We start from the raw sequence: 17,812 nt of genomic DNA, 5'->3' as shown, positions 1-17,812 counted from the left end.
AAGTAATATTCCATGCTATATATGTGCCACATCTTCTTTATCCATTCATCTGTCGATGGACACTTAGGTTGCTTCCATGTCCTGGCTATTGTAAATAGAGCTGCAATGAACATTGTGGTGCATGACTCTTTGAATTATGGTTTTCTCAGGGTATATGCCCAGTAGTGGGATTGCTGGCTCATATGGTAGTTCTATTTTTAGGTTTTTAAGGAACCTCCATACTGTTCTCCATAGTGGCTGTATCAATTTACATTCCAACCAACAAGAGGGTTCCCTTTTCTCCACACCCTCTCCAGCATTTATTCTTTGTAGATATTTTGATGATGGCCATTCTGACCGGTGTGAGGTAATACCTCATTGTAGTTTTGATTTGCATTTCTCTAAAGATTAGTGATGTTGAGCATCCTTTCATGTGTTTGTTGGCAATCTGTATTCCTTCTTTGGAGAAATGTCTACTTAGGTCTTCTGCCCATTTTTGGATTGAGTTGTTTGTTTTTTGGTATTGAGCTGTATGAGCTGCATGAGCTGCTTGTATATTTTGGAGATTAATCCTTTGTCAGTTGCTTCATTTGCAAATATTTTCTCCCATTCTGAGGGTTATCTTTTCATCTTGTTTATGGTTTCCTTTGCTGTGCAAAAGCTTTGAAGTTTCATTAGGTCCCATTTGTTTATTTTTGTTTTTATTTCCATTTCTCTAGGAGGTGGGTCAAAAAGGATCTTGCTGTGATTTATGTCATAGAGTGTTCTGCCTATGTTTTCATCTAAGAGTTTTATAGTGTGTGGTCTTACATTTAGGTCTTTAATCCATTTTGAGTTTATTTTTGTGTGTGGTGTTAGGGAGTGTTCTAATTTCATTCTTTTACATGTAGCTGTCCAGTTTTCCCAGCACCACTTATTTTTTTTTTAATAAATTTATTTATTTATTTATCTATTTATGGCTGTGTTGGGTCTTCGTTTCTGTGCAAGGGCTTTCTCTAGTCGTAGCAAGCGGGGGCCACTCTTCATCGCGGTGCATGGGCCTCTCATTATCGCGGCCTCTCTTGTTGCGGAGCACAGGCTCCAGACGTGCAGGCTCAGTAGTTGTGGCTCACGGGCCTAGCCGCTCCGCGGCATGTGGGATCCTCCCAGACCGGGGCACGAACCCGTGTCCCCTGCACTGGCAGGCAGACTCCCAACTGCTGCGCCACCAGGGAAGCCCCCAGCACCACTTATTGAAGAGGCTGTCTTTTCTCCATTGTATATTCTTGCCTCCTTTATCAAAAATAAGATGACCATATGTGCATGGGTTTATCTCTGGGCTTTCTATCCTGTTCCATTGGTCTATATTTCTGTTTTTGTGCCAGTACCATATTGTCTTGATTACTGTAGCTTTGTAGTATAGTCTGAAGTCAGGGAGCCTGATTCCTCCAGCTCCATTTTTCTTTCTCAAGATTGCTTTGGCTCTTCGGGGTCTTTTGTGTTTCCATACAAATTGTGAAATTTTTTGTTCTAGTGCTGTGAAAAATGCCATTGGTAGTTTGATAGGGATTGCATTGAATCTGTCGATTGCTTTGGATAGTATAGTCATTTTCACAATGTTGATTCTTCCAATCCAAGAACGTGGTATATCTCTCCATCTGTTTGTATCGTCTTTAATTTCTTTCTTCAGTGTCTTATAGTTTTCTGCATACAGGTTTTTGTCTCCAACGTAGGTTTATTGCTAGGTATTTTATTCTTTTTGTTGCAATGGTAAATGGGAGTGTTTCCTTAATTTCTCTTTCAGATTTTTCATCATTAGTGTATAGGAATGCAAGAGATTTCTTTGCATTAATTTTGTATTCTGCTACTTTACCAAATTCATTGATTAGCTCTAGTAGTTTTCTGGTAGCTTTAGGATTCCCTGTGTATAATATCATGTCATCTGCAAACAGTGACAGTTTTACATTTTCTTTTCTGATTTGTATTCCTTTTATTTCTTTTTCTTCTCTGATTGGTGTGGCTAAAACTTCCAAAACTATGTTGAGTAATAGTGGTGAGAGTGGGCAACATTGTCTTTTTCCTGATCTTAGTGGAAATGGTTTCAGTTTTTCACCATTGAGAATGATGTTGGCTGTGATTTTGTCATATATGGCCTTTATTATGTTGAGGTAAGTTACCTCTATGCCTACTTTCTGGAGAGTTTTTATCATAAACGGGTGTTGAATTTTGTTGAAAGCTTTTTCTGCATCTATTTAGATGATCATATGGTTTTTATTCTTCAGTTTGTTAATATGGTGTATCACGTTGATTTATTTGCATATATTGAAGAACCCTTGCATTCCTGGGATAAACCCCACTTGATCATGGTGTATGATCCTTTTAGTGTGCTGCTGGATTCTGTTTGCTAGTATTTTGTTGAGGAGTTTTGCATCTATGTTCATCAGTGACATTGGCCTGTAGTTTTCTTTTTTTGTAACATCTTTGTCTGGTTTTGGTATCAGGGTGATGGTGGCCTCATAGAATGATTTTGGGAGTGTTCCTCCCTCTGCTATATTTTGGAAGAGTTTAAGAAGGATAGGTGTTAGCTCTTCTCTAAATGTTTGATAGAATTTGCCTGTGAAGCCATCGGTCCTGGGCTTTTGTTTGTTGGAAGATTTTTAATCACAGTTTCAATTTCAGTGCTTGTGATTGGTCTGTTTATATTTTCTATTTCTTCCTGGTTCAGTCTCGGAAGGTTGTGCTTTTCTAAGAATTTGTATTTCTTCCAGGTTGTCCATTTTATTGGCGTATAGTTGCTTGTAGTAATCTCTCATGATCCTTTGTATTTCTGCAGTGTCAGTTTTTACTTCTCCTTTTTCATTTCTAATTCTATTGATTTGAGTCCTCTCCCTTTTTTTCTTGATGAGTCTGGCTAATGGTTTATCAATTTTGTTTATCTTCTCAAAGAACCAGCTTTTAGTTTTATTGATCTTAGCTATTGTTTCCTCCATCACTTTTTCATTTATTTCTGATCTGATCTTTATGATTTCTTTCCTTCTGCTAACTTTGGGGGTTTTTTTGTTCTTCTTTCTCTAATTGCTTTAGCTGTAAGGTTAGGTTGTTTATTTGAGATTTTTCTTGTTTCTTGAGGTAGGATTGTATTGCTATAAACTTTCCTCTCAGAACTGCTTTTGATGCATCCCATAGGTGTTGGGCCATCGTTTTTTCTCAGTTTTTAACTATCATGAATAAAGTTGCTATGAACATTCTTGTGCAATTCTTGTGGCTATATTTTTCTTGAGAAACTGCCATACTTTTTTGACCTTGATAAAAACATGCCTCTCTAGGGCCCACAAGGAGCACCCGGATCTCCAGGAGCTGTGGGACCCATAGGACCACCAGGATTGCAAGTAAGACCCACCTAAATCTACCACGTGTTCACAGCATTCACATGAATGCTTTCCCTACCAGGCCGTGGATTAAATGTAAGCCTATGTAAATGTAGGCCCTCCTAGCAGAGAAAGGCAACTTCCATTCTTGGAGGTTAAAGTGAAGCATGGTCTTGTAAGGAGCTATTTGTTATCTTCTTTTATCAGAGTCTCTCTGACCATCCACTCTGTGCCTCCAAAACCTCCTACTCTAGTTCAACCTAAAGTGTAGCCCAAGGATGGCTAATACCCGGCACATCTATTGTGACCTTCCACTCCCCTTACCCACGACAGACATTGCTAATTAATCACACCATTATCACCCACCCTGAGCACAGAGGCAGCTTCAAAATCTTTCTCAACACTTCACCTTGGAGAGCTCGTCCCACCTACCTATTTCCCATCACTGGCTATAGGAAGAGCGTAGCCAGCCATCTGTGTGGTTCTGGGAAATCCACATCCCCAGATTGTTCTCTCTCCAATGTGTGAAATCCCACCACCACTGATTACTTTGGTTTACTTTCACCAAAAGTCATCATTTAAAAAGCGCTGGCCTAATGGGAAGAATGACACATGAAGTCTTCACTACCTTAGCATGAATGTGGTTATCAGGTCAATTGGGGAAATTTCAAAGGAGATTTAAAAAAAAGGAACCCAGGGAGAGGGAGCTAGAATCTGCTACACCAAAGCCAGACCACACCAAGGGGGTGGGGGACTTATCTTCAGTGACTCTCAACATGCCTAGATTCTTCGGGGCTGAAACTAAAAAGCGCTCTTTCCTTTCATTTTAAATCTAGGGTCCTCCAGGCCCCCCTGGTTTCCCTGGTCCTGATGTAAGTATACTTTGTCTTGGGGCATTTGACCTCCTACCACTAAGTGCTCTAGTTTCCCCAGAGATATTCTGGTCTGGTTAAACATACTTTCTGGTAAAAAAGATTGCATTCCAATTTAAGTTCCTGGAGGTTGTTTAGTAATTGATTTTGTTTTTCCTCCCTACACCCCTGTGCCCCAGGGGAATATGGGGTTAGGTTTCCAAGGAGAGAAAGGAGTCAAGGTAAATAAATTTTGGAACATACGCTCTGCAGTCCATATGCTCCTAGAAATGTCTCTAGCTGCACACGTGTGCCTGCTTGTGTTAGGGCTGCATGTGCACACATAGGCTACTATGGTCTTTTTCCTTCAAAATATTGTAATCTTCCTGCTTCCTACCTGTGAAATGTACATGTCTTACAAACATACGCTCTTGAGATATATTTTCTCTTCCTTCCTCCTGGGTATTTCCCTGCTGATTTGTATTATATTGTGTCACCTTCTCTTTCCTTTTCTCTGCTTCTCTTCTCTCCATCCTTCTTCCTCCTCCTCCTCCTCTCTCTATTTCCTCTATCTCTCCTTCTTAACCCTCTCTCATCATTCCCTTTTATTTCCCTTCCCTCATTCTCCTATTTCCCTCTATACAAACTGTATAGTGATTTAGGAGCCTCAAGGGAGACTGGGAGCTTGCCCTCCCCATCCTTGGCGGCTGCCTCTTGAAGATTGCACTGTCTTCAAGGAGCAAATCCAGTCTTCAGTGTTCCAGCAGGGACTTCACTGCCTCTGCTTGTGCTCTTGGCAATGATTGGACCAATTAGAGTCTGATCACTGTTGCCAAAATGTAGCCATTTACCTTGCTCAAATCCTTTTTTGCTTTCTTCTAAACACCCTTTCATGCATGACCATGGCAACCGTGAACCTGCCATTTACTTTCATCCATTTTGCTTTCTCCCTCTGCAGTGCTGGTACAAAATGCATCTGGTCAGGCTTATAATTCTTTTCACCCCTTGAGACTGGCAGCTTTGTTTCCTCATTGATGCAAGGGTGAGGGTGAAGAGGCTAAAGTCATGGACAGTTGATTTGTGAATTACATCCTGAGGACAAACCTACGCTCCGGAGAAATATCTGTGTGGTGTCTGCTTTGCTTAATGTTTCCTTTGATCTTACAGGGGGATGTTGGCCTGCCTGGCCCTGCAGGACCCCCACCATCTACTGGGGAACTGGAATTCATGGGATTTCCCAAAGGGAAGAAAGGATCCAAGGTAGTGAACATTTGAGAACAAGAAGTTAATAAGCCTTTTCCTATTAATACTAGAGTTAAACTCTAATAACCAGAGTATACTGGAAGGATAGAGGGTTCTGGGTAATATGGATATGAGCTTGCCTGGGTTTCTGAATATTCGTTCAAGTGCTATTTTCTGTGTTTGTTTTGCAGATTCAGTTATCAAAATGCTGAATAACTTAAAACAAACATTGAACAGTTGGGTTGTTTCCCTCCTAACTACCAACCCTGTCAATACTTATGTTGTCCCCAAAGCACTGTGACAGAACAATAGGGTATAATGGTTGCTTTCAAGTTATCTGTTTAAAGAAATTATTTGCCCTCAGAACATGACCCTGCAAATAGGGTATACTGTCACCAAGTGGCAGTAGATGCCCTAATTTGCCTGATCTGAACTACCAAGGCTGAAGCTGTAGACCTGTTTAACCGAGATATTTTATAATCTGTATTTTGATATGAGTGTACACGTGGTTGTATTTGAATGACTGTTTGCTGTTAAGATGTGCAGATATCTTTCAATAACCTGACTTCCCTTCCTTCCTGGGGATTCCTTAAGTTTTGTGATCCTGCACCTGTGGTCAAGGGACCCAGGCAGGGGAAAGTGTTTAGTCCCATTTCTTTAATTCTGTCTTTGTGGAAGCAACAGCTCCAGGCCTTCTCCAGGTTTACAGGAAGTAATTATTGAGTTGGGAACAGTTTGGGAGCATATGAAAAATTGCCTGCCTCCCTAATCATTCCCAAACCTTAGGGAGCCCTTTCATGGCACTTATAGATAAATTAGCATATCAAGGAAAGAGATTAGAGTATTATGTGGCCCTTTGCAAACTGTAATTGTTACTCTTTTCCCAAAACCATTGATGTCTTTGCAGCCAGTAATTTGCTAGAGGAAATCGCACTGAACAGCTTCTTCCGCTAGAAAGAAAGCAGATGATCATCTTTTCTATCTCCCAATTAGCCTGAGCATTTGAGACTCTGTTTTGGATAGTTTTCTTTGCCTGTCATGGACTTTGGTCCTTTCCACACTACTAAGGGCTCCGTAAACTAAGACATCCTGGTGTAGTTACTAGTTGTGGAGACTAGGCAGTCTGCACCAGCCTCTGGTGTCCCAATTGTGATACCCTATGGTTTCCCACTGCCCAGCCCAAGTAACTCAAGGGAACCATCTCCTTTATGTTCACTGCTTCCTGCTGCTACTCACTAAGCTTTGGTTGATTTTCCAGGGTGAACCAGGGCTTCAGGGCTTCCCAGGAATAAGTGGTCCTCCAGGTCTCCCGGTAAGTCTCCCTATTTGGTCAACATGTATTCAAGGATCTGATTGGACAAAAGCTATACCAATAGAAAGCTAACAGGAAGACCTCCTTCCTATGGTTATTGTAGAGAATTTCACCATCTTCATTGTTAGAAGGCATTTAAGGAAATGTCTTGTTTCTCAAACCCATGGGGACATTAGGTTCTTTATGAGACTCTATAGCTTAGAGGTTATTATCTCAAGCTCTAGAGTTAAAACAGACCTAGGCTTGACTTCTGATTTCAGCAGTTTCTAGCTATGTAACCTTGGACAAGTTTCTTAACTTTTCTGAACCTCAGTTTCCTAACCTACCAAAAAAGGGATAATAATGGGGTGGTTATGAGAATTAAATGAGATAATATGCATGAAAAGGGCTTAATAAATGCCTGGCACGTATCAATTGTTGAGTAAATGGTAGTTAGTGTTAGTGATCCTATTTTCACTTTCCTATATGCCCTTGTATCTTAGATTCTTTCACCCAACAAATACTTTTTGAGGGCCCCTATTTGCCAGGCCTTCTGCTGGACTCTAAGGCTGCAACAGCAACTGACAGTCAGATAAGTAAAAGTCCTTGAGGAAAGTACATTCCAATTGGGGGGGATGAGGGAGGGGAGAGAATCAACAAGTAAACAAATGAAGGAGAACAAGTTCATATATTGGTTAGTGATACATAGAAGATAAAAAAGGGTAAAAGTGATGGAGTGTGGATGGGGAACGGGATGGGCACCTTTGGAAAGAGTGGTCAAGAAGGGCCTCTGTGGCCACGATAGTGAGAGGCCCGCGCACCGCGATGAAGAGTGGCCCCCGCTTGCCACAACTAGAGAAAGCCCTCGCACAGAAACGAAGACCCAACATAGTAATCAATCAATCAATCAATCTTTAAAAAAAAAAAAAAAAAAGAAGGGCCTCTCTGAGGGAGCGCTTATTATGAGGGAGCGAGTCATGTGAAAGGTCGGGAAGAGTGTTTCTGGCCAAGGGAACCACAAGTGTCAACACCCTGAGGTTGGAACAAGCTCAGTGCTTCAGAGGAACAGCAAGAAGGTGAGCGGGTGGAGAAGAGTGAGTGAGGCCAAGAACCAGGCAGAGAGGCAGGAGCCAGATCATGGAGACCTTTGTAGGTCAAATGTGGCTTTTATGTTAAATGTAATGGGAAGCCATTGGAAGGCCCTGACTTGTATTTTTAAGATCTCTCTGGTGGTAGTGGGAGTTGGGGGGCTGGGTCATGGAGGATGGGGGGAGGGGAAGGCAGCAAACAGAGGCTACTGCAACAATCCTGGTGAGAAATGGTGGTGGCTTGGACTAGGGTGATGGCAGTGGAAATGGAGAGAAGTGCATGGATTCAAAATGTAAAAAGTTTAAAATTTTTGTTACAGAACATTTCAAACATATACAAAGTAGGGAGAATGGCATAATGATCCCCCTGTATACCGATCACCTAGCTTCAATAATTAGCAACTCACGGCCAATCTGAAGCCAACAACAGATGTAGCATTTCATTACAAATACCTCAGTATTTCTAAGAGATAAGGACTTTTTAAAAACATAATGATGATTTCATCACCACTAATTAATTATCAGAAATGACAATATCTGTTAAGTCAGAATTCAGGTTTATGATTGTCTCATAAATATATTTTTTTATAATTACCTGGTTTTGAATCAGAATCCAAACGACGCTCACACATTACATTTGGTTGATATATCTCTTAAACTACAAGATATGTTTTGAAGGAGCTGATGAGATTTCCATGGATTGGGTGTAGGGGTCAGGAGGGAAATGGATGAATCAAAGATGACTAGGCCTGCCCCTGGCTTGCTGGCAAAGTGGGGAGAGATGACTCCGGTGCTTCCCTGCAGTTCTTTGAAACACTTTGGGTCTTTCCAGGTCGCTGGAAAGCACAGCCAGTAGAGCCAGTGGCACAGATTGCTTCCACAATGATCCCTACTACTCCATAGAGACACAGGGGCAACAGAGAACCATCTATTCAATGGCCTTGATTTTAATCAGCTCAGTATCTAATGAATCATAAAGGGAAAGAATCTTGATGTTGGAGACAGGACACCTGGACTTCAGCCTCAGCCCCAGCTCTGGGCCTTCAAGTATCTGAACCTCTCTGTATATATGTCACGTGGCAATGGTCATATCTACTGTTCTGAGGCCCAGCTCACAATGTTCATCAGGTTTCTTTACAAAGTATAAATCTGTGCTGTCCAATATGATAACCACTAGCCACATAACAGCTACCAATCCCTTGAAATGTGGCTAGTCTGAAATGAGATGTGCTGTAAGTGTAAAATACACACCAGATTTCCAAACCTAGGTGTTAAATTAATCTCACCTATTTGTTTTACTTTTTTAATGAAGCTACTAGAAAATTTAAAATAACATAGTGGTTCACATTATGTTTCAATTGGACAGCACAGATATAGAGTACTTTGCAAGTGGGCTGGGGAATAAAGTCTGCACCTTTCTTTGTGAGCATTTCACATAGATTCTAGTCACCTCATATCACCCCTATGATGTAAGCAAGGTGGGCTGGGTTTATATCCCTGACTGATGAGGAAACCATGGCCTGAACGGGTAAAGAGGCTTGTGCAGAGTCAGCCAGCAAGTTTTTAGCAGAGCTGAGACTGAAATTCAGTTTTCTTGAATACTAGCCAACTCCAGGCTTTTTCCTCATACCATACTGCCCCCTACTGTTCAGTTCATTCTTGTCATGGTGGTCGTGGATTGCGTGATCTCTGGTGCTTTGCAGTTCACTGGCTCATGCTCCCTCCCTCCTTACCATTCCCTTCCCTGTTCTACCTCAGAGGATTTCCCCTTCTGCAATTTCACCCGTTCCCTTTTGCCTTGTGAAAGAAAGACACACTGACTGACAGCAATGCACAGTGATAAATTGCAATACCGTTTCAAGCTCAGCATTTCCAGTGTTTCACAGTGTGGCCTGACAAATAGAAACCCCAGTTGATTGTAAAGACATCCAAGGTGGAAAACAAGCTTCCTTTATATGGTACAGCATATTTTCAGAGAGTGGGAATCAAGAAACCAGAGTTCTCAGGCCACTTTGGTGTGGATTCCACATGCAACCCTGGCCAAATCCTATAACTCCTTTGCTGCTAATATCTCTATCTGCTTAATGGGAACATTTACAGGTAACTTCTGTGACTTCTGCCAGAATAGTTGTAAGAAGAATGGTGGTGACACTTCTCAAATCCAAAGCCCTCACGTCGGCTTTCAATTATCCACACTCACTGAGAAACAAGGCAGCGCTGAGGGTGGAAATCTCTAGGGAATCTGAAATGTTCCCTTCAACCATTTGTTTCCTTTCCATCCTAGCCCAGATCTTTGCAGGAGCTGCTGACAAGTGGCCAACCTGAGTGATTTAGACCTCACTTTCTTTCCCTTGCCCCTTCTGCAGTGACCCAGCATCCTTGCTTTTCTGGCTCAGCCCCAGCTTCACACATTTCATGACATTGTCCCAGCAGCACACTCACGTGTAGGCCACAGATGCTCCCGTGGAGATTGTCAGAGAGAGTCATATACCTCTGTGCCCTCCAAGGCACCAGCAAACGCAGGGTAAGGCAACATGGCAGATGATGGGAGAGAGAAGGGAAGAAAGCGGTGAATCCTGAGGTACCTATTGAGTGGATCTGAGGCAACTACTGGACAGGCGGCAGTTCTCCTTCTGCTGAACACCAGGCTCTCCAGGCACTGCAGGTAGGTCCTTCGGAGGAGGAGCCCCATCCTGACAGACTTAAGCTAAGCCCTCCCCTCCTCTCCCCGCAACTCCCAACCCGGCGCCCTGAGGGCCAGTAGCAGCAGTGTGACAGGGTCAGAGTTGACAAGGAGACTGACTTTCCTGACCTCTCAAGTTTCACATCTCAAGTCACCCTCGCGGTGCCAAGCTGAACCGATGGCTGCAGTGTAGCCTCCAAAATGTGGCCCCCAAATATGATCATTCCCCGCCCCTCCGCCATGGCCTCAGTCCCCCTTTTCAGGCTTCAGCCTCCCTCCTGCCTTCCTGCCCTCCTTGTGCAGGTGGGCCTCGCCCCTGCCCACCGCCCTCACTGGGGCCGGGCGAGGAGCTCAGGCAGAGAGGGTGACCGTGCTGGCAGCCTGCCTCTCGGGCCAGCAGGCCTCTGAGGACCCAGGGCCAAAGTGCCTTTCACTCCGCAGCGGGGCCTGACAGCCCCTGGTTCCAGCCTACTGTTTGCAGCTTGCCTTTTTCTCACACCCCCCTCGTCACCCTGCTGTCCGCCCGGACTCCCAGCCACGTGACTGAAATTGAGTTTTTGCAGAGCCACTAATATCCATGAACCCAAAATACCAGGAGCCCAGGGCCCTAGAGAGCAGGCCTGTAAACAGCTAAGCTAGTGCTCTAATGAGGGGTTCCTGACCGTGGCTGAGAAGGGGTAAGGGAGCAGTGGGTGCTGATCAGCTCGTGGTGGCGACCGACTGGGCCGGGGCCGGGGCCCAAGACATCTTGCTAGAGCAGCTGGTTCAGCAGGGCCTCGTACAGGGCCCCCCTGTGCTGGGAGACAAGCTGAGCCTACAGCCCAATATCTTGCCAAGTCATTTATGTTTTACTGGCTCTAACCCCGACACACAAATTGCTTTTTAACAATTTTTTTTTCCTTTTTAAACTTTGTATATTTTTTTTTGCTCACCTTGTAGCTCAAGCTCTCAGACCCTCTCTCTGAGAAAGCAAGAGTCCAGAGGCTCTTTCTGCTTTCTGGAGAAGAAGAACAAGCCCCCCCCCCCTTGTCTTTACAACTGTGGAAAAGATAGGTGGAGGCTGTGGACATTCTTTTTCTCGCGCTTTTGAACAGTTTTTTCCCTGGGTCACTGTTCCATTTAATTCAACAAGTATGTATTGGACCACCTTGTATGTGTTCAGACTACAGTAACATGCCTTGGAGGAGGCAGAACTGAATGTGATACAGACCTTCTGCTCCCAGACTTTCATCCGGAACCCGGCTTAGTGCTTGAAGAGCTTGGGGCAGCGTGGGCTGCTGTAGCTTCTGTGCACAGGCCAGGGAAGGCTCCGTGAAGTGTTTGACTTCAGCCGCCAATAGATACATGCCACCAGGGGGCAGCATGCCTTGGTTTCCAATTTGAGCTGCAGAACTAAGTTTGCATTCAGTTTGACACACGGGCCTTTCAAATAGAAATCCTATTCAGTATGAGGTCTGAGCAATTTGACTCCTAACTGTAGATGTAGGAAAGAGGGAAGGCAAGTAGGAACCAAAGGCTGCTTTGAGTTGGACCCTTCACAGACATACACTCCCCTCCTCAACAACAACAACAGTAAAAACAACTCACGTTTTAAAAACAAAAGAAAGTAAAAACTTGGGCCTAGAAAACTAAGGGCTATTCAGCCAGCTGTACCCACGGGAATGCTCTGAGTATGGAAGAGGAAGAAAAACACTACAAATGGGATTGGAGCAATGCTTTTACAATCAGCTGAGCCAGGTCACATCAAGAGGACAACAGGAGATGTGCCATAGCATTTAGTGTCTTTCACAAGCTTACATTTGAGAAAACTTCACTGCCTCCTTTACTCTCGTAATAGGCCTAAATGCTATTTGCCAAAATCCGTGCTCCAGGAAGTCCCATTTTAAACAGTAACGACAAAGTGACCTCTATTACATTTGCCATGAAAGACTTTATCCACTCTGGTGATGAATTCTTCTGTATCTCGGGGGCCCAGAATATGCTTGCCCTGGACCCAGAGGCGGGGAAGCTCTCTCATTCACTCTGCTTTTTGGATTTCTGCTTGTTCCTAGAGAATCCCCAAGTCATGTCTGTGGCTGCAAGCCCTCACCTCCTGTGAGCAGGGCAAGAGGGGTTGGCGACCATCTTGCAGTCCCTTTGAGAGTGTTCCTAAAGCCCGCATGGTTCTAGATCACGCCTAGATAGAAACACTCCTTCCCACTGAAGAGGATGTTGCAGTCATCATGTCTCCAAAGGGCAAAAGCTCTTCTCTCTAGCATCGATCCCCAAGGATTAACACAATTCTCCATTTGTGGGTCACCGTTGACCCAAGCTCCTAGATGGTGGGAAGCAGCCTGTTCTCTTGGAAAGGGCCCTGTAATGGAAGCTGAAGCCCTGACTGTCTCGTTGACTCTCTAACCCATGCAAGATGCTTGGCCCTTCTTAGTGTTAGTTTCCCCATCTGTAAAATCAACGAGGTTAGATCTGTCATCGTTTCTATGCTGTTAGTTCGTGTTTCCATAAATACTTGTAATAGTTTTTTGGGGAGAAGACATTACTTCTAGAACCAAAAAGAAGCCTTGAATGAATGGTTCAAATTATCTTCAAGTCCTATGTGTTTCTCAGGTGGTGACGAGACGCTCAGCATGGTGAACTTCCCCAGTGGGACAGTGGAGCTGATTGGAAATTACCACCTTGCTTTGGATGGAGCCAGGAGACCTGTGAGGAAATGAATGTTATAATCTGTGGTCTCTTTTTTTCCTTTAGGGATTTGGAATTGCTGGAGAAAAAGGAGAAAAGGGAATCCCTGGTTTGCCGGGACCTAGGGTACGAACCTGGAATTTTGCTTGCCTGGATCTGTCAAGTCACCCGGTCCCTTTTCTTTCCTGTTTGCATCTCTGTTATGTAACTTGATGGCCTCCTAAGCTTCTCTTGTTTCTCTTTCTCAACCCTCGGGCAGGTCCCTAAGACCTCTTCCTCTCCCTTCTGCCACATTCCCTTGACTTAGTGGCTCCTTTGAATAAGGAATGAGGTACAATAAGTCCCCTACATACGAACCTTCAAGTTGTGAACCTTTCAAAGATGCAAACGTATTATAAACCTATTACAGTACAGTACTATATAGCCAATTGTGTTAGTTGGGTCTCTAGGCTAACTTTGTTGGACTTACGAACAAACTGGACTTACAAACGCACTCTTGGAATGGAACTCGTTCGCATGTAGGGGACTTACTGTACCCCCTACACCAGGTGGCTCCTCAGCCCGTTTACTCTCCTTGTCCTCAACTATAATTATCTTCTGGGCTAAAGAATGACATGTCTTACTTTCATTCCATTCTACCCTGAGGGAAGGTGGGGTAGGGGCAGTTTGCAGGAATGGAAGGAAGAGGACCAAGTGCAATTTTTATAGGACAGAAACAAACCTGGGAAGTTCTAGAACATAGTGAGTAATGTTTGGAGTCAACAGTTTCCAATAATAATCTCACTTCAAGTGGAGAAATAACTGTTAGCCTCTCTGATTCCTAGCTTCAGGCATTTAGGTCTTACGTTGTTAGTAATTGGCCAGCCTTAGCCTTAAAGAAGCAACATTTCAGAGAATTAATTGTCTTTTTAGCTTGGTCATGAAGTTTGTCAAGAGTCTTTTGACTATTCAGCAATGTTCATCCATTACCCTGCCATTTCTTTCTCCACTTTCCTCTACTCCCTTGTCTTGAAAACACAAAATCACCAACAAAAAAATGCACTGGGGGAGAGAGGCAAGAGGCCCTCCCACAATCTATTTAAAAATCTCATGACTTGGAACTAATGCAGACTAAGTATAATACCACCCAGCCCTTCTACCCAATTCCACCTAGTACTTAAAATGTTTCCATTTATTTAGCTCTTTAAAAATTCCCTGTGTGCCTATTCAGCCTGATGGATTAGTGCTTAGAAAGAAGTCATTAAGGCAAGTCTAGGAACATTCTCTTACCTGGTTTTAGGAGCTGCTAAATCCTGATCTCAGTTGGAGAGCTTTGTTATGTAAGTCTAGTTGCTTTGTCTAGTATGGGCTATTAATCTTTCTAAGGTACCTCTGTTCTCTTTACAGGGTCCCGTGGGTTTAGAAGGAGTCCAAGGCCCTCCAGGGAGTCAGGTATTTTGGTTAATATCATTAAAGCCTCAGTGTATAAAATCCAAATCAGAAGGCCCTCTTGCTTTACTTACATGACCATCAATCCAAAGGGAAACACTGCTTACAATTCAAATTGTCCGCCTCTCTTTGTTTGATAGAATCTCAGCCACTCACTTCTTTTGTTTTTACCCAAGAAGATGAGTGTCCAGTGTTCAGTGCTGTGATGCAGTCGTACTCCTTTAACATGTTATCAGGGCCTAGCAAAGCCAGCCTGCTTGTATTCATCTCTAGCCTTGTGGCCCTTGTACCTCCTAACATGCAAGTTGGCTACCTAAGCGCCATATTGCCTTCTGGAACATTTTACGGCTTCCAGAGTCAGGTATGATCCATATATATCCTGGAATGCCGGCCAAAATCCCTGTGCCATTTGCCCTGGCCTAATCCAAAAACCACCCCCTCTTATGCTCTTAGACATTCAATTCAGTTGTAACTATGTTTCTGTCACAGGGCAAGAAGGGGTCTTCAGGTTTCCCCGGGCTTAATGGATTCCCAGGAATTAAGGTAATGTTGTTGGGAAGTGAAAATCCAGGATTGAGGAAATGGAAGGGTGAAGAATTAATATAAATGCTATTTAGTCCATTTGGGCTGCTATAACAAAATATCACAGACTGGGTGGCTTATAAAAAAGAGAAATTTATTTCTCATAGTTCTGGAGGCTGGAAGTCTGAGATCAGGGGCCCAGTATGGTTAATTTCTGGTGAAGATCCTCCTCCGGCTTGCAAACTGCCTACTTCTTGCTGTGTCCTCACATGGTGGAAGAGGCAGGCTAGCTCTCTTGGGCCTCTTTTATAAGGGCACTAACAATGGTGGGAGCTCTGCCCTCATGACCTAATCACCTCCCAAAGGCCTCACCTCCTAATATCGTCATCACCTTGGGCATTAGGTTTTCAACATGAATTTTCGGGGGACACAAACATTCAGATCATAGCAAATGCCTATGTGATGAGATGGAGTATTTTTTAGTATTTTGACATTTTAGATGTCACCCTTTTCACACGAAATGCGTACAAGCAAATCCATCCCTACAAGGAGAAATATTTTATTATTGGCATTGTTTAGAATTGCCAACTTTTGGGTTTTGTTATCGTTTTTAAATTCTCTCAAGCAATGCATCCCCTTATTGCCTGCACCTGGGGCAGACAGCTCCTACCCCCCAAACCCTGGATATGCCACTCTATCTGATTCTGGTACCTGAGTCTCCCTTTTGAGAGAATTAGGACTCTTTTGACTTCCTCTGCCTGACATCACCCACTAACAAGGGCCGTGACAGTAGCAGAGTCCCAAGCCTGCTGAAAGTGGGAAAAAAAAGTTAAAACTCTGTTCCCTCCTTAGCACCTCTTGGGTATAGCCGTATTGTCTATTCCTGCGATATGTTTCCCAGGCCCAGAAGCAGATTGTCCTGGAGTCAGGTTGCAAAATAAAATTGGGATCCCTTGTCCTTGACAGGTTCTCAATTGAGTGTCAGGCCTCTGGGCTGCCTTGTGTCACCTTCATCTTAAATGTACTGGACTTTGAAATTAACCTATGGATTATTTGGCCCTGGAAATCAGGGGTTACAGAAGGAGGAACCTTCCATTGTCCCAGCGAATGGTTTTGAGGGAACATAAATCTTACGTGATGAGGTCACAGAAATATTTGTGTTTAATGTATTTAATCTTTGCAGGGTGAAAAGGGTGACATTGGCCTGCCAGGCCCAGATGTTTTCATCGATACAGATGGTGCTGTGATCTCAGGTGCAACTTTTCATTGATTGGAGTGGAAAAAAAAAAAAAGATAGGAAGCTGAATTCTATATCCTCTGTAATTGTTAAGAGGATACTTTGTCAGCCACTGGATTGCTGCGAAACCCGATCCCCACAAGGGCCACTCATGGATCCTAAACTTGGGAAATGAATCTAACTCCAATGTCTTAGGCAAAGAAGCCAAGCCCCATACTCCATGTTTGTGTTGGGTCCACCAAGACTAGGATTTGCATTGGCCTGGGTCTGGATTTGCTAAAAATGTTTCTCCTAGTGATGCTTAGGGAAGGATTCATACCCTCCCAGCTAGGCTAACTTCAGCCTGATACTCTGGGATACATAGGGTCTCATGTACGTGATCCCATGCATGCTTGAGCTTGACAATTTCACAGGAAGTGGAAAAGTATCTTTGGTTAGGGGAGCAAGTATCTTTTGGTTAGGACAGCCCTCAATAGTATGACACTTTGGAAGTTTGTCTTCACCTCTCCTTGTTGTAGTTACGGTGTGTGCCCAACTCTTCCCTTCGCCTTCTCTAGAGATCTAGATGTCAGTGTCTCCAGCTACTTCTCGCTTGACCAAAGGCTTCTACTATAGTGCCTCTTCCATCTGGGTCTCCTAACTTCCTTCTCCTCACATCCTCTCAGGCCTGTGCCCTGTCTGGTAAACTCATTAAAGCTGAGGTGTTAATGGTTGACAGTGGCTTCCTGTGTTCCACGCTCAAGAAACCTGTGTATAACATGAAGAGTAGACTTCAACACCTTAACCCAAATGGCAGAGATTTGAGGCATGACACAAGATTACTAGTAGTAGAAGAACCTTCCTAGTACTTATCAGATCTTACCATGGAAGGTAAGCCCTGGCCAGACCAGTACTGAACAGTAGGAGAGCCTTAGCTCAAATAGGCCCATTATCACATGAGGGCATTAGCATCTGGGAGACCTATGAAGGGCAAGAAAGGTGCTTCTAACCTGAGGACATCTCCTTGCAACTCTTTTGAGGCATTTTGTGGCATTTGTGGGCCTCCCTTCGGTTTGCTTACTGCTTTTTTTGTTGTTGTTGCAATGCCAGGTTATCCTGGAGACCCCGGTGTGCCAGGCCTCCCAGGCCTTAAAGGAGATGAAGGCATCCAGGGCCTGCCTGGCCCTCCTGGTGCTCCTGGATTACCAGCTTTGCCAGGTAAAACAAACTAACCCACCCCATGCACAGATCTCCACTCTGGTGATCAGCATCCCCTTCTATACTCTGGTCTGGGTACATACCCAGCCAAAGTCAAAAGAAAGGTACACTATAGTCAGTAGGCTCCCTGCTGCAAGCCCAAGGCCAATGTATATGAGGATAGGGCCTGGGTAAGCAGCTTTCCTTTGGCCTCAATAATGTACCATCGCTAGACAGGCAATCCCAGACCATCAATGAGGGGGCCTGGGTTGGCCTGCCAGAGCCCTGT

General features: G+C 44.0%; 1 protein-coding gene across 3 annotated transcripts in view; it reads left to right on the top strand.

Annotated features, from left to right (window-relative positions):
• COL4A6 (collagen type IV alpha 6 chain) overlaps positions 1–17,812 on the top strand; it is a 292,060-nt gene that overhangs the window by 229,335 nt on the left and 44,913 nt on the right. For all 3 annotated transcript variants that reach the window (XM_061179436.1, XM_061179435.1, XM_061179437.1), the window contains exons 9-18: positions 3,285–3,347; positions 4,163–4,198; positions 4,378–4,419; positions 5,345–5,437; positions 6,678–6,731; positions 13,227–13,286; positions 14,547–14,591; positions 15,078–15,131; positions 16,294–16,363; positions 17,437–17,544. In XM_061179436.1, coding sequence (XP_061035419.1) covers positions 3,285–3,347; positions 4,163–4,198; positions 4,378–4,419; positions 5,345–5,437; positions 6,678–6,731; positions 13,227–13,286; positions 14,547–14,591; positions 15,078–15,131; positions 16,294–16,363; positions 17,437–17,544 — 625 coding nt within the window. The remainder of the gene's footprint in view (positions 1–3,284; positions 3,348–4,162; positions 4,199–4,377; positions 4,420–5,344; positions 5,438–6,677; positions 6,732–13,226; positions 13,287–14,546; positions 14,592–15,077; positions 15,132–16,293; positions 16,364–17,436; positions 17,545–17,812) is intronic.

This window comes from Eubalaena glacialis, chromosome X (genome assembly GCF_028564815.1).
Source record: "Eubalaena glacialis isolate mEubGla1 chromosome X, mEubGla1.1.hap2.+ XY, whole genome shotgun sequence".
NCBI classification, from domain to species: domain Eukaryota; kingdom Metazoa; phylum Chordata; class Mammalia; order Artiodactyla; family Balaenidae; genus Eubalaena; species Eubalaena glacialis.
This window is presented reverse-complemented; position numbering and strand designations above follow the sequence as displayed.